The sequence below is a fragment of the Euleptes europaea genome, chromosome 10 (assembly GCF_029931775.1).
Source record: "Euleptes europaea isolate rEulEur1 chromosome 10, rEulEur1.hap1, whole genome shotgun sequence".
Taxonomy (NCBI): Eukaryota; Metazoa; Chordata; class Lepidosauria; order Squamata; family Sphaerodactylidae; genus Euleptes; species Euleptes europaea.
Genome location: NC_079321.1, coordinates 64,896,256 through 64,911,653, shown reverse-complemented (window position 1 = coordinate 64,911,653; position 15,398 = coordinate 64,896,256). Strand labels below are relative to the sequence as shown.

Sequence of the window (15,398 nt, the reverse complement as noted above, 5' to 3'; positions counted from 1 at the left end):
AGGCTGTGTCATCAATTTCCCCATTTACTTACTTACCATGTTTGGAGGAACCTTTGCTCTGATTACAGAATTTTTAAATACATTGATGTGATCTTTTCTAGTTATGCAAATTATTTACAGTTTTGTCCTGTTCCAGAATTGCAAGAGTAAATAACAAGTGGTAATGAAATCTGACTACCGTATGTAGCCTGACCTGGATAGCCCAGGCTAGCCTGATCTCGGAAGCTAAGCAGGGTCCGCCCTGGTAAGTATTTGGATGGGAGAGCTCCAAGGAATACCAGGGTTGTGACATGGAGGTGGGCAATGGCAAACCACCTCTGAACGTCTCTTGCCTTGAAAACCCCAGCAGGGGTCGTCATAAGCCACCTGTGACTTGACAGCTTTTTTACCATCATGTATGTGAACACTTGTCTGTACTGTTTGCTTAGAACTGGTGGCTTTTGTGCACCACAAGGCTAACCTGGTTCCCAAAATTTCCATGTAGGAATGGATGTATACAAGATTATTAAGCCTATACTACAACCTTACATATAGGTTTTCATGTTAATTCCTATGAGGAAGTCCTTTTTGTGTAGATTTAATTGTATCTGACAAACTGTTGCTAAATTAGATGGATAGTCTTAAAAATTAAGACCAGTTCCAGCTGCGGAGCTGTGCTAGTCTGCTGCAGCCGAAACAACAAAGTCCATAGCACCTTAAAAACAAATGTATCACTGCATAAGATTTTGTCAGTGGTCAGATACATGAAGTGTGAGAAACATTTATGTATACAAATCTCTACAACTACGAACCGCAGAAGGGTGGTGCGAAGGAGTCATTAAAAAGAGACCTTCGCCCAGTTTCCTAGGACATGTTATGTTATATAACATAGCAGAGCACAGTTGAAAACAAGATCCAGTTAAGAGTAAACAATCTACTCAGAGTGGGTGTGGACCGCTCCCAGCTGTTGAGGAATTAACAAACTAGGATGAATAGTGTACACTAAATCAATAAGAAGAGACTCCTGAGTCCAAGCTTGCCTGTCTCAAATGTACATATGACCCTTAACTCTGCTGCTTCTCACTGTCTCTCCCTTTGAAACTCTTCTGCTGCAACCTCTGAGTCTGTTAGTGAAAGGCTAGGGAGGTTGATGGGCTTCCCATGGGGTTTCTGTGTGATTCCATTTTTAATGTGCAGTTTGAGTTTGTGCATTTTTTTATGTGGAGTTTGACCAGTGTGAGTGGTAGAGGGGTATTGCTGGCACATGATAGCATGTAACACATTAGAGGATGTGGAGGTGAGTGAGGCCTTCATAGGATGGCTAAGTCCTTTGAGGAGACATGGGGACAAAGTTAGGCTAATCCTGTTGGTGCAGGCAGTGTGGGGAGCGATCTATAAACAAAGAGCGACTTCCCTTGCAAGGTCTGGGAGAAGGAAGTAAGGTTTCAAAAACTAAATGAAGTAGCTTTGACCACTGTTAAGTTGTTAGGGTTTGACAGATGGAGAAAGGTTTTAGCCTGTACTGGATATCTTGAACTTTCAGTTTTTAAACTGCTACCTGTGCAGAGCGATGGAGCTGGTTAGAAATATCTGAGGCAGCTGAATGAGACTTGGGCCGAGTGTCTGCCCCTTCCTTTTGGCAGGTAACTGAAAGCCATAGTCTCTTGCCCTTTGGCTTGTGCCTAAGGTGCTCTTAGCCTGTGGCTTGCAGCCTATGGCCCTGTGTGAGCCATGTGGGCTGGCAGAACTAGCACATCCTTATGGCTCATCACCTGTGCGAAGTTTGTACTGGGGCTTGTTGGATTGTATATTTTTGTTCAAATTTGTAAGCCATTCTGAGTGCCCAGTGTGGAATAAAATGGGACAAAATATTTAAACAAATAACTGGTAGTTAGATTGGGGTGAATCCAAACATCTTCCAAGGAGCCTTTCTTCAACTTAAATGGCATTTCCTCGAACAGCAGAGCTGCTTAAGTTGGAGGGAGCCTTCAAACTCTGCTTGGGGAGAGTGGTAAGTATGGAGTAGGATCCATCCCAGTATGTTGGGAATCTTCAAACAAATTGAAGAAAGTGTTCTTTCATTATTCATAGAAACCACCATTGCAAAATACTTCTGGTAAACAATTACCAGACGTTTTTAAATATCTAGTGCTCATTAGTCTGCATAAAGGGAATTCTCTTCTGTCAACAGCAGCTAGTCATGGAGCCTAGAAAGCCGTACAAGATATAAACAGAGTCATGAATGCTGTATATTTATAGCATGCAGGTTTGGAAAGTGTCTGTTTGGCAGGCAATACACACTTTCTGTAGTTCAACTTGAACTTATTCAACCCTTAGGCTACCTACTCTCCAAAAAAGGTTTCTTTGCATTTGTAAATGATGGCCTGCTCAGTTTATCACTGGCAAAATAGATAACTAGGATTGGGGTGTTGGGTGTCAAGAAGAATTTCCCAGTAATGAGAACCTTGCTGTTTATAATGTGTTAACACTTCATGCAGTATGTCTATTCAGTTGGGAAGGAATCCAGTCAAATACTCATTTGTTCAATTGTAGCAACTACATCGGGAGCCAGCATGGTGTAGTGGTCAGGGTGTCACACTAGAAGCTGAATCCCAACCCTGCCATGGGAGTTTTGCTGGGTAACTTTGGACCAGTCACACTCTGTCAGCTTAACCTGCCTTACAGGGTTGTTGTGAGAATAACATGGAGAGGAGGAAATCCACTTTGGGTCTCTGTTGGGGAGAAAAGTGGGATATAAATGAAGTAAGTAAATTAAAATTGTAGTTGGGAATTTCTTCTTTTTAGGTATTTAATAGTTAGCATCAACAATCCTCTGACACTGCATAGCTGACATTGTCTTCATTCTCTAGGTACACATGAGTTTTCAGGCACTTCTAGGACAGATCAGAACAGTCTACTGTTCTGACATTCTATTGACAGCTCAGGGGATATGAAAGCCATCTAGGACAAAGTCCTACTTGGAAGCAGGGGTGAAAGTAAGCTGATACAGACTGGTACAGAGTACCAGTAAGAAAACAGCAAAGTAGTACCTCCCATTCTCTGCTTCAAGCCCCCTCCCCAAGAGGGACAGTACCAGTAAGAAATAAAAGTTGCTTTCAACCCTTTTTGGAGTGCAGGTACCTTTGTCTTCAATAGTATTGTGTGTTCAGGAGTGCAACCCAAAAATATGACTGAACCTGGAAAGCCAAGAGGCAAATATTTGATATCTGGCATACAATAATTCTTCTTTTCTACCCCTTTGTTATAGGTCCTGCTGATATCCTACTGTGCACATGCAATTTTAGAGGCATGCAAAAACATTCTGGGTACTCCTTTTCTTTTGTGGCATAATGGATATAAACTAATGCAGGTCTCCACTCATGTCTCCAGTGCACTTGGAGACTATCGCAAGAGGTGGAGTCAAGGGAGAGGGGAAATCCTCCCTTCTGTTCTCTCTCTAGCTTCTGTTCCTTTTTCTCCTTCTACTCTGGTTCCCAACTTCTCTCCCTCCCTGCTCACTTTTTTCCTGCCTGCCCCATGTCCCCCCTCCATGTCTATCCTGCTCCCTCTGTCTCTTGCCCAATTTCCCTTTCTTCAGCTCCATCCCATAGTCACCCCCCCCACACACACACACATACACTCTGCTGGTTCTTTACTCGCTTTCACCTCACACTTTTCGGTCTTTCTCTTCCTCCTTCTAATAATAATTATTGCTGCCACCATGTCGTTGTGGGCTTCTCAGACCCATGGATGCCTTGTTTTGATAGGTTGCCTTTATAACCCAAACAAGGGGCAAGCAAGATTTTGCAAAATGTTCCCACAAAATTTATTCTGTGATAGAACTGTTTTGTGATAATGTCTGTTTGCACACAGACATGGGCAGTCCATTCCTGAAAGGGGGGGGGACTCCTTTGGAGCCTCCATGACCCCACACCGGCATAGGTGCCACCCTATCACAGAATAAGGTGGCACCTATGCCAGCACGGGGGCAAATACGCCAGCATCTGGGTGCCGCTGGTGTCCGGTGCCAGCGCAGCCACACCAGCAGGGCTTTCCTGGAAGGGAAATCCCACGCTGGCTTGGGGGGGTGTTCCCAGGGCATTCCTGGGGGTGGAGCTAAAAATATTCTAATGATTTATGTTCAGCGGAGTGTTCACATAACTTATAGGAACTTGCTAAGAGGGTGAACCTGTGAGTGGGATTTGCATTTCCTGCTGATGGTCTGCACAAGAGCACAGCACTCACTGCTTGACTACTCTGCCTCAATTCTTCATTGTATGCAGGCAACACCAGCCATCAGTTTCAGCATCTTGCATAAAGCTGCCTTTATTTCATTATTTTAATTGAGTCTTGCAAATAGTTCTCCAAAGGTGCCACGGTCTTCTCTCCCTGCCATGCAGCGCTGCTTCTTTAGCTGGAAGGAGTGTCATGGCATCATGCTGGTCATCTTGGAGCTCTTTAAAGGTAGGAGAAGCAATGGCCCAGAATATGAAGGAATATTATAACAGGATGACCCTTAAAGAAGAGACATATAGAACCATAACTGCATGGTGCTGATCTTTGCCTGGACTGTGTGCCTACTAGGTGGCTGTTGCAGTTGTCTCTGATGGGATGGGAGAGGTCAACTCTAAGGCTCTTGGCAGGCCAGGGAAAGATAATTGGGGTGGCTGAAAAAGGAGGGCTAAAATATAGCTGTTTGCTTGCTTAGGAGCAGCCGATACTTGCCTCAGTGACTCATTGCACCTCATTTATTTGTGCACATTTATCACTCTTTACTTGTAATTTTCCCCCTGCATGGTAAGAGTTCTGAGAAATATTTCAGATTATCCTGTAGTACTTCATGAAAATAATATTGATTTCATTCTGGAAGTAAAAAGTAGTATCTGTCTTCACCACACACTGTGGGTGGAGGGGAGATGTTTAAATATATTGGTGCTTGTGTTGGCCCTTCTGCATGTACTTTCCAATTTATTTTCAGATGGTTAAGCTGATATATTTATAGACTATTTTAAAAGTTAGTGAGGTTTAGGAGTTTTATTTAAGGTTTTGTGCTGATAATGAATTACGTGTCTTTAAAAAGGATTATTTTATGCCTGTAAACATGTTTTCTAGAAACGAAACTGGCTGTACTTAAAATAGTTTTACTGTTCAGTGTGAATGGTCAGAGGTTATACAAGCGGCAGTTACTTGCACTGCAAAAACCTCCACATACACAAACACACAAATAAATTCCAGCTTTTAGCATAAAGCAAATGCAGTACAGTTTCTGAAACACCAATTTGTTGAGAATATAGTGGCTAGCAATTGGTATGTCTTTGTGAAATAAAAACACTGAAGTACTTTACAAACTCTACATTTAGGAATGCAATGAGTTCCTGATAAAGAATTTAATGGAACAAGGGAGTGAACAGAATTAAACAGTAATTTCTGGGTCAAATGACTGCCACAAAAGAAGAATTATGTAATGGAAAAGCTAAATGGAGAAAAATCCTTCTATTTCAAAACATCTGCTTGATTCAACAAGTGGAGGAGTATTAAACATAAAGACTTGCTTATTAAACTGGGCTTCTACAACACACAATCAGAGAGGCTGCTTGGGGAGGCTGGACTTTTTGAGAAGTTGAGCCTTGTACCTGTTTGTCTGATCTCTGATTGGGTAAAACTGTTGCTAAGCTCACTTCTTTGCTCCTGGGCAGAGTTAGAAAGTGGAGCGTGACTTGTTTGAACTGCTTTCTGCTGCTTTCCTCGGTTCTGTCTCCTTCTTATCTTTCTTCCCTTTATTCTTTTCGAGAAGGTATGATAGATTAGAAACTGTTATAGCTTTTCCTTTCTAATTTGCTGTAGGTCCAATACTTTTAAAAAAAACTTTACATCATCAAAAAGTGTCTTAAACACCTCGGTCAGTTGCCTTTTCTCATTAACTTTCTTGACTGAGTTTTGATTACGATTAAATTTATTTAATCTGTGATATTAAGTGAGCTGAGCTCTTTTTGGAAATAATGTTTTGGCATTTAGAGACTAAAGTTATCTGAGAAAACATCTGTTTTCTACTGTAGTGCATGGAAGAGTATTTTCCTGATCCAGAGGACTTGCATTCCATTGAGTAGTATCACCTCAAATCCAACCTTAATTACCAGTAATGGTATGGCAGTACCAATACATATTTGTAATGGTATTGGTACCCATAGAAGCACAACACTCAAGCCTTTCCAGAGCTGGAGCATCGACTTTTAGGATGATGTGTGGAATGGTGAATCAGTGTAAATGTTAATAGTAACAGACCTAGATATGGTCATGGGTCAAGATTTTACAAATAATGGGTTGTACTCCCCCTGGGATTACCAAAGGTTCTAAATCCATTACCACTGGTAGCTGTTACTTGGAGCAGGGAGGAGAACAGGAGCTGGGGGAAACAAGAATGGGATTGCTGATTTACAAGGAGACTCATGGGCCTTTGTGATGAGGGCAAACGGCAGGGAGAGAGAAGCCAACAAGCTAGAGAATATGGCATCAGCTAAGCCATGAGAAGGGAAGATCAACAGCTCAGTAGCTGCAAGAAGACTTTGGTCTGTCTTGGTAGTCTGAAACACAAAATGTAACACATGCTTGCATCAGATGGGCAGTAAGGGTATGTGCAGTTGGAAAAGAATGATTGTGTGCCTCGGAAGAGGTCAAAACCTGTGATCCAGTTGGAGGACTGAGAAATAGAGAAGTGAGGCATCCAATTATTAACTTGACCTAGCTGTATCAGATTAGGTATTGACCTTTGTATATCTCAAACTTTAAGGAGGTATAAACTTACTGAGTCTTCACACATCTGACTGAGCTCTAAGCTATTCATACATATGAAACACAAAAGAATATCTGAAGCAACTTCAGTACCTTGGGTCGAATGACTAGAACGGCCAAAGTGCAGAAGGTTTGTCTCTTCATTGTTTTCCTTGAGAGGATACTGTTTTATGTTACGGAGCCTGGAGTGGCTGGGCTATCTGGAGGTGAAGATCATGCCACCTAACAAGGTTTTCCCCCCACAAACCTTTCCTGAACTGCCTTTGTCTCATTTCACCTGCACTTCCATTGCCACCTAAGCCCATTTAAAGCATTCTTAAAATGAAACATTTTGGATCTCTTGGCTTCCATGGCTCTTAAGGTGCAATGTGACCTGTCTTGTGTCATAAAAAGGCCTTTTTCGTAACTGTGCAATAATTCAAACATTACACCTTTTTGACAATTCTACAGCGTTCTAGCTGTATCTGAAGAAGTGAGCTGCGGCTCACAAAAGCTCACCCCCTGCCAGAAAATATTTTTGTTCGTCTTTAAGGGGCTACTGGGCTCTTAGTCTGTCTGCAGTAGTAGAAAAGAGCAAGAGCCCAGTAGCACCTTAAAGACGAACAAAAATATTTTCTGGCAGGGGGTGATCTTTCGTGAGCCGCAGCTCACTTCTTCAGATACAGCTAGACGGTGAACCCATCTGTCTTTAAGTAGAGGAGAGTGAACTTAAAGACAGATGGATTCACATTCTACGCTGTGTCTGAAGAAGTGAGCTGTGGCTCACGAAAGCTCACCCCCGGCCGGAAAATATTTTTGTTCGTCTTTAAGGTGCTACCGGGCTCTTAGTCTGTCTGCAGTAGTAGGAAAGAGCAACAGGGCTACCCGCTGTGAATTAACATCTGTCCTTGTTGGTCAATTGCCACTGCAAGGTCATCTCCCTCCCCTTCTGCTAAATGGGACCCGCGAAGGCAGATTCTCCCCGAGATCCTCTTAGCAGGCGGCTCAGGATCTGTCTCCAGGTAGTCAAAAAGGGCCAGAGTCCAGTAGCACCTTCAAGACTAACAAAAATATTTTCTGGTAGGGTAGGAGCTTTCGTGAGCCACAGCTCACTTCTTCAGATCAGTATCTGAAGAAGTGAGCTGTGGCTCACGAAAGCTCACCCCCTGCCAGAAAATATTTGTGTTAGTCTTTAAGGTGCTACCGGGCTCTTAGTCTGTCTGCAGTAGTAGGAAAGAGCAACAGGGCTACCCGCTGTGAATTAACATCTGTCCTTGTTGGCCAATTGCCACTGCAAGCTCATCAGCCCTCTCCCTCCCCTTCTGCTAAATGGGACCCGCGAAGGCAGATTCCCCCCGAGATCCTCTTAGCAGGCGGCTCAGGATCTGTCTCCAGGTAGTCAAAAAGGGCAAGAGTCCAGTAGCACCTTCAAGACTAACAAAAATATTTTCTGGTAGGGTATGAGCTTTCGTGAGCCACAGCTCATTCTTCAGATACATTCAAAGACATTCTAGCTGTATCTGAAGAAGTGAGCTGTGGCTCACGAAAGCTCATACCCTACCAGAAAATACTTTTGTTAGTCTTTAAGGTGCTACTGGACTCTGGCCCTTTTTGACTACTGCAGACAGACTAACAGACAGGCGACCCACTGTGGATTGTCTCCAGGTAGTTTGCTTTGCCCCACCCGCCCGGGTCCCTCTGCGCCTTGGCCATTGGCAGGCAGCGGCCGAGGGGCGGGCTCTGCAGGGCTTGTTGTTGGTGCTGAGCCCGGGACTCTCCGCCTTCCCCGCGGTTGTTTTCTCAGCCTTCGCCTGCTGCTGTGAGAAGGGAGGCGGTGGTCGCGCGTGCTGGGCTCGGCGGCAGCGGCAGCAGCAGCACCGGCACCAGCAGCAACACCAGCAGCTCCTTGTGAACAGGCATGAAGCTGGCGAGCGCAGCCCGCCAGATCCAGGGCTATGGAGCCGTGCAGGGCTTCCCGTGCAACCGCTGCGGGAGCCAGCGCCGCAAGGTACGGGGACGGGGCAAAGCATTGGGGGCCCCCTGAGTCCGCCGGGGCGGCCTTTCCAGCCGCGTTTGACCCAGTCGGTTCGGAGGGGCATTTGCCCTTTATGCCTGGGAGGTTTTGCCTTGGATTTGCAGCTCTTTCCCCCCATCCGAGTCCTCAAAACTCTACATGGGAGCATATCGTTGAGTTTTGAGAGTTTGGATGGGGGGAAATGGGCATCTAGAGAGCGGCAAGGCAAAACCTCCCGTGCATCAGGGTCTATTATCTCCTTGGGTTGTTTAATGCGGCCCAGCAAGGCTCGTCTGGTTAAGGGAAGCAGCTGTGTGGCACTTCAGTCACCCAGTTGCTGGCTTTTGGCTCTGACTGCTTTCATGCAAACCGGAGCGATGATGCCCGGCTCACAGCAATAGTGATCATGGACCTTCTGGGGGGCGGGGAAGAGAGAGAGCACTTTTATGGAGCTTGCCCATTTGGTGCTTGTCAACCTAGCAACGATCTTGCCCCTGTGCACGTTGCAAATGACTGCAGATGTTGTTTGTAAAAATAAGTGATACGATTTGTTTGGGTAAACCTCTGGTTACGCTGCTGAAAAGCACACTGGTTCAGAACAGACAAATGTAATTGTCACCTTTAAAACAGCTTAACGCACTTCCAAATCGAAGTCAAAGTGCTACAAACCAATTTAATTCTCTGAGTATGTCTTGAAGTGTTGACAAAATTGCATTCCTGGCACTGCAGTTAGTGAGCATCTGAATTTTTAATAGGCTGAAATATGTAGTGTGGTTTGGTTATTGATTGCAGCTTTCCTCCTTGAAAACTTGCAGCTGTAACAGGTTTTGTTTTTTTACAATCTTTGAAATGCACATATTCCAAAGTAGCAGGCAAGGGTGTGATACTAATGTTCAAATCCTAGACTCCTTGTTCTGAGACTGTCCCTCAATGCATACAAAAATTGATCATTTCTGTAGTCCTGTGGAAACTGCCTTACAGAATATAGAAGGATCGTTCCAGTGCCTGCCTTGTATTGTAGGTGGTGGTGTTCTGGCATGGCTGGGATATTGTGGGCAAGTCTTGGTAAATTCATTGCTGGAGAAATTAACCGTTGAGCTTCATGTTTAACCACAAAGTTGATGTATTTTTTCTTTTTTTCTCTCTCTCTGACTGAGGCTCAAAGCTCAGCAAGACTCAAAGACACCGTGTAAATTGATAACAGACCATACAAGTAGACATCTAACAAGCCCAGTGTAGGTCAGTACAAGAAGACATTGAATGAGCAATAGACTAATATTACTGATATTTGAAGGAATATAGTATATTAGTATATGGATATAGTGAAGAACAGGATAATACATGCAGCAAACTGGTAACATCCTATACACAATGGTGCAGTTTTATGTAAAAATAAATATTTGTGTCTCTCATCTCCTGCTTATTCTTGAGGAAGATGGTGGTTGAGAGTGTTTTGTAAAGGAATTACAAAATCTGTTTAAGTAATAAATTATATTTAATGTCTATTTGGATTACACTAGTAAGTTGTTGTGACACAGCACTGATGAAAACAGACCTGTCTGATTAGTAGTTGAATATAATGGGGATGTTTTAAAATTATACATAATATGGAAGAGCGGTAGTTTTTGCTTAGTTTCTAAAATGTTTCTCCTCAAGAAATCATGTGTCAAAATGTAAAATGATAGACAAGAAAATAAATTAGTCATTTTTATAGTTTTTCGTCATATATAGACTTCTGTTAGAGCAGTTGGCAGGAGAAAAACCTCTGACCTATGAAAGAGATCTCATGGACCACCTAATGCTTTCATCACAATCAGAAACTTCCCCGGTTTGTATGTAAATTAACTATTAGATACACCAGTACTTTAAACTCATAAGGCATATCACAAAGGCTAGGTCTCCCTTGAAGACACTGTAGTTAGTGTCCCAAACAGAATGAAAGCATGAAATCTAGTTTTGAGTAACAGCTTGTGTAACCTGTCAAAATAACCGGGAATGGGATACCAGTTGTTGCGTTCAAGAATGACTGGTAGCTGGTATCAGCAGCGTCATGGTCAGTGAGTTATTGTCTTCAAGTGACATTTGAGAGACACATGGAAGTTGGGACATGTAACTAAGTAAGAGATTCAGTAGTGTGGTTTTGAAACTGCAGATTATTCCTGTCCTGAAATGTGAGAAGAGAATTGGAGAAGCGACTAAATCAACTACTGTACACCCATATCCTTTTTCATGGGAAGTTAAGCAGAAATCAGTTTAACTTAAAAATCTTTTTCGTATTTGAAACTAATTTTAATGCTCATGTAGAGCTTATTGTTTTGTTGTCAACAAGGTTAAATCTGGTAATGTTTGTATACTAAGCAGGAAACACAATAAGGGAGCAGCATGGTTAGATTAAATATTTAAAAATTTTCATTGAGCCTGAAATGTGTAATGAGGATGGTGGTCAGTTTTCCTGTTTTTGTAAGCCTGGGTGACCAAAACACTCTGGAAAGGGTGAAAGGTTGTAGGGGTGGAGCACATACCTTGTCTGAAGAAGATCCTAGGTGCAACTCTGGCATCCTTAGTTAAAAGACATTAGTAGCAGTGCTGTGGAAAACCTACCTGTACCTGGGTCTTTGGGGAGTGACTGCCAGTCAGTATATTTAGCTTGGACTCTGTCTACTCTAAGGCAAGCTCATATATTCATAATGTGCATCGGTGCACATTATGAATCACAAAGACCAGCAAGTTACTTGTAGAACTTATTATTTGTCCATAGACATATTTTAAAATGTAGATCCTTTAATAACAAGTAATCAAAAAGGGCAAGAGTCCAGTAGCACCTTAAAGACTAACAAAAATATTTTCTGGTAGGGTATGAGCTTTCGTGAGCCACAGCTCACTTCTTCAGATACCAAGATAACAAGTAACTAAGAGATAAAAAGGTAAAGGTAAAGGTCCCCTGTGCAAGCACCGGGTCATTCCTGACCCATGGGGTGACGTCACATCCCGACGTTTCCAAGGCAGACTTTGTTTGCGGGGTGGTTTGCCAGTGCCTTCCCCAGTCATCTTCCCTTTACCCCCAGCAAGCTGGGTACTCATTTCACCGACCTCGGAAGGATGGAAGGCTGAGTCAACCTTGAGCCGGCTACCTGAAACCAACTTCCGTTGGGATCGAACTCAGGTCGTGAGCAGAGCTTTTGACTGCAGTACTGCAGCTTAACACTCTGCGCCACGGGGCTCCTTAAGAGATACTAAGAGATATTGTGATTAAAAATTTCGCTGACTTGAAAGAGTTTCTTTTTTAAAGGCACTTATTTTGTTCTTTTGGGCAACATTTGTTCTGCTTTTCAGCAACTAATTATTGATTTAAAATATTTTTATGCCGCCTTTCCACCCAATAAGGATCCACAAGGCGGCAAACATAAGAAACATTAAAACAGTTAAAAGTACAATTAAAATTATAAAATTCAATTAAAAATACATAAACAACACTAGAAGGAGGGCCAACAACTGTTATTGCCAGACAAAACAAAAAAGTCTTCACCTGCTGGTGAAAGACACCAATAGAGGGAGACAGATAAATCTTCCTGGAAGGGAGATCCAGAGTTAAGGTGCCATGACAGGGGGTTGCCATCCATCTAGGTTCAGATGGGGAAGGCAACCGAAGGAGGACTGGAGTAAGCGGGTAGGTTCATATGGGAGGAGGCACTCCTCAAGGTATGTTAATCCCAGGCCATACAGGGCTTTGAAGGACAATACCAGCACTATGAATGGAGCCTGGAAGCCAGTGTGGATGGAACAAGACTGGAATGATATGGTCTCTACGACCCACTCCAGTCAACACTCTGGCTGCAGCATTCTGTACCAACTGTAGCTTCTGGACAGTCTTCAAGGGCAGCCCAATTTAGAGCACATTCCAGTAATCTAATCTAGATATTACCAGGGCATACACCACAGTGGCCTCATGTGGGAGAGTGGGGAATCAAACCCGGTTTTCCAGATTAGAGTTCGCCACTTTTAACCATGCTTGGCTCTCTATGGGCCTAATTGCTAGGTCTCAAAGTATGGTGTATGTATGTTTCATATGAATGAAAATGCTGCCTAGCATACATACTGCAAACCCACACTGTTTAGGGCAATTATGGTTCCCAGGTGTTTCCAGGGGATCTGATTTTGGGTGCACACACACTGTGCTCCGTTCTTATATTCTATTTCTCCTTTCAAAATTAAACACAATTAGAGCTCCTTAAAATAATGTTACAAGCTTGGGAACTGAGACAATTCTTAATCAATATGGTGTTCAAACTGATAATTCCTCTCATCTACTTTGCTGTTTTAGGTAGATAATAGGTAACTACATATTTTGAAATGAGTTTTTTTTTTTTTAAAGATATACCGGTAACTTTCCATTTAATCTAGAACATGCTTGAATTTGGGTGACCCTTGGAAGGAAGGATCAAGTTTGCATTGGAGGGACATGGGTATGCTCATATTTGGTGGCCACAGAGAAACTATCATGGTCCTTGTTGACTAACTAAAGAGAATTTCCTTTTAAAGATAAGGTGATCTGTAAAGTTCTTGGTGTTGAGAACAAGTAGGTAAAAAGCCACATCTTCAATACCAAAGAGCAATAAGGAACCAGTGAAAATCTTAAAACATTCCTAGTTGCTCACAGTTTCAATTTAAATTTTAAGTTCTAGATCATCAGTAGCCAACTTCTCCCTGGTTATGCTCCGTGGAGAGTCCTTAATTGAGATGACATTGTCAGGCTCTGATGAGAAGACTGCACAATGAGTGTGTGGAAATGCTTTGTCTTTTGATATGGTGACAACTGGTGCCATGCAAAAATGAGAATGCTGGAAGCTCCACTCCCAGTTTTGCTGCAAGCGCAACCTACCTGACCCACCCAGAATGTTCATCCGTCATCTCTCCCTAAGGAGGTATCTTTACAAAAATCATGATAATTATCTGTGTTTATTATGCTTAAGCAATCTTCAAAAAAATCCACCCTATAGCCAGTCTCAGTGACTGAGACTGGCAAATGTGATATTGTTGGGGAGGAGGGTTTACTTTCAGTTTAGCTCATACACAAACTGACATGCCCCCCTGAACATTATTCACATTTGGGGGTAAATTCCTGGTCTGTTCCCTCATTCTCTGTGTGTTCACCGTAAGAAATTACAAGATTTCCCCTATTTACTAAGCAGAAAAATACTTGCATTTTGAGGATGGGCAGGCAGTGTGGGAGTATCCTTTAGGAGAAAATGATGTTCCATGTTTGTGTTATATGAGTATTTCCTGGGGGGGACACGGAACACTATTATGTGAATTTGAGAGGAAAAAAAGATTGGAGATAATTTGATGGGGATTTTCCTCCAAGAAACTCCGTGCCATATCTGAATGGCTCAAGGTCAATTTCTTTTCCATGACAGACTGAACAGGTATTTGTGTAATGTTACCTGTATACTGATATTTGGCCATCCCAGCTCTTCATGATACGTTTACAGATTGTATAATCCATTGGTTCATGGAGCATTGTGTTAGAAAATGAGAGCATGTACTTCAAAGACTAAAGTGCCTCAACATCTTTATATTTAGCCAGTAGGCTGAACTACATGCTGAACTGTAAAAGAAATGTTGCCCTTAAGGTAAAGAAAAGCCTCTCTAAAAGGATAATCGGACTGTTTTGGTTTTAATTCTAAGGTGTTGAGAAACTTTGGCTCAGGAGTCGAGTTGTTGTGGCTTTGGGCAATTTGATGTCTACCTGTCAGTAGATTATGTCAGGGGTACTTAAAAGAACTTTTAAATCCTTTAAAGAACTCATTTGCTGTGGAAACTGTTGGAATTCCATAATTCTGAAGCACACATAGCCTGATTCAGATGGAGGTGGTGGTATGGCAGGGAAGAGGGGCTTAAGACTCCCTTCCTGCACCATTTTCCCGACTTGAAACGGTCCCACAGAAGCTGCTGTTTTGGCTCTGTTAGAGCTACACACATCAGTACATGTTAGGTCAAAACCCAACCAGGGAACAGGGTGTATCGTGTAGCTGTGCCCTGAGTCACTCACCACTTTTTGAATGCACGAGGAACTTAGCTCCTAGATCATGCTCGGTGGAAACCTGTTTTTCTGGTTTGTAGTGTAAGATGGATTTGCACAGTGATGATTGGCTGGCTGATTGATTGTCAGTTAAAGCCACCCTCATCTATCTGGGAGCATTTTTCAAGAGAGAACAGTTTTAAAGCACCGCCCAAATATTTGAAAAGGTAAGCATGCAAAGAGGGGAGAGCCCTAGCTGGTTGCATCGTCTTCTTCACTTCTCCCATACGCATCAGGTGTTTTTTAATGTGGAAGTTGGATATGTCTCCCTTGAAGAGGCAGAGCATCCACTCCTGTTTTTAAGCGTGCAGCCTTAGAATAGAATTGCAGTCTGTGCGGGGTAACTGTAAATGAGAGAAGAAAGTATTTATACTCTAATACAAATTAAGTAAATGTATTGCATGTGATGTGTAAATGCTTCATTTCAGATTCTTATGAGATTGTAATGAAACATTAGTTTATAAAAGTGAGTATATTTCTGTAATGAATATTTGAGGACAGCAACTTGATCTATCAATATTATGCTGATCTCATTGTGATATGTCTGTAGAAATCCTG

General features: G+C 42.6%; 1 protein-coding gene across 2 annotated transcripts in view; it reads left to right on the top strand.

Moving 5' to 3' along the window:
* Positions 1–15,398, top strand: part of SESN1 (sestrin 1) — a 54,105-nt gene that overhangs the window by 21,116 nt on the left and 17,591 nt on the right. The window contains exon 1 of one of the 2 annotated variants that reach the window (XM_056856150.1): positions 8,666–8,755. The exons of the other annotated variant lie outside the window; for it this stretch is intronic. Coding sequence (XP_056712128.1) covers positions 8,666–8,755 — 90 coding nt within the window. Of the gene's footprint in view, positions 1–8,665; positions 8,756–15,398 lie in introns of those variants that run through there. 2 annotated transcript variants of the gene reach the window in all.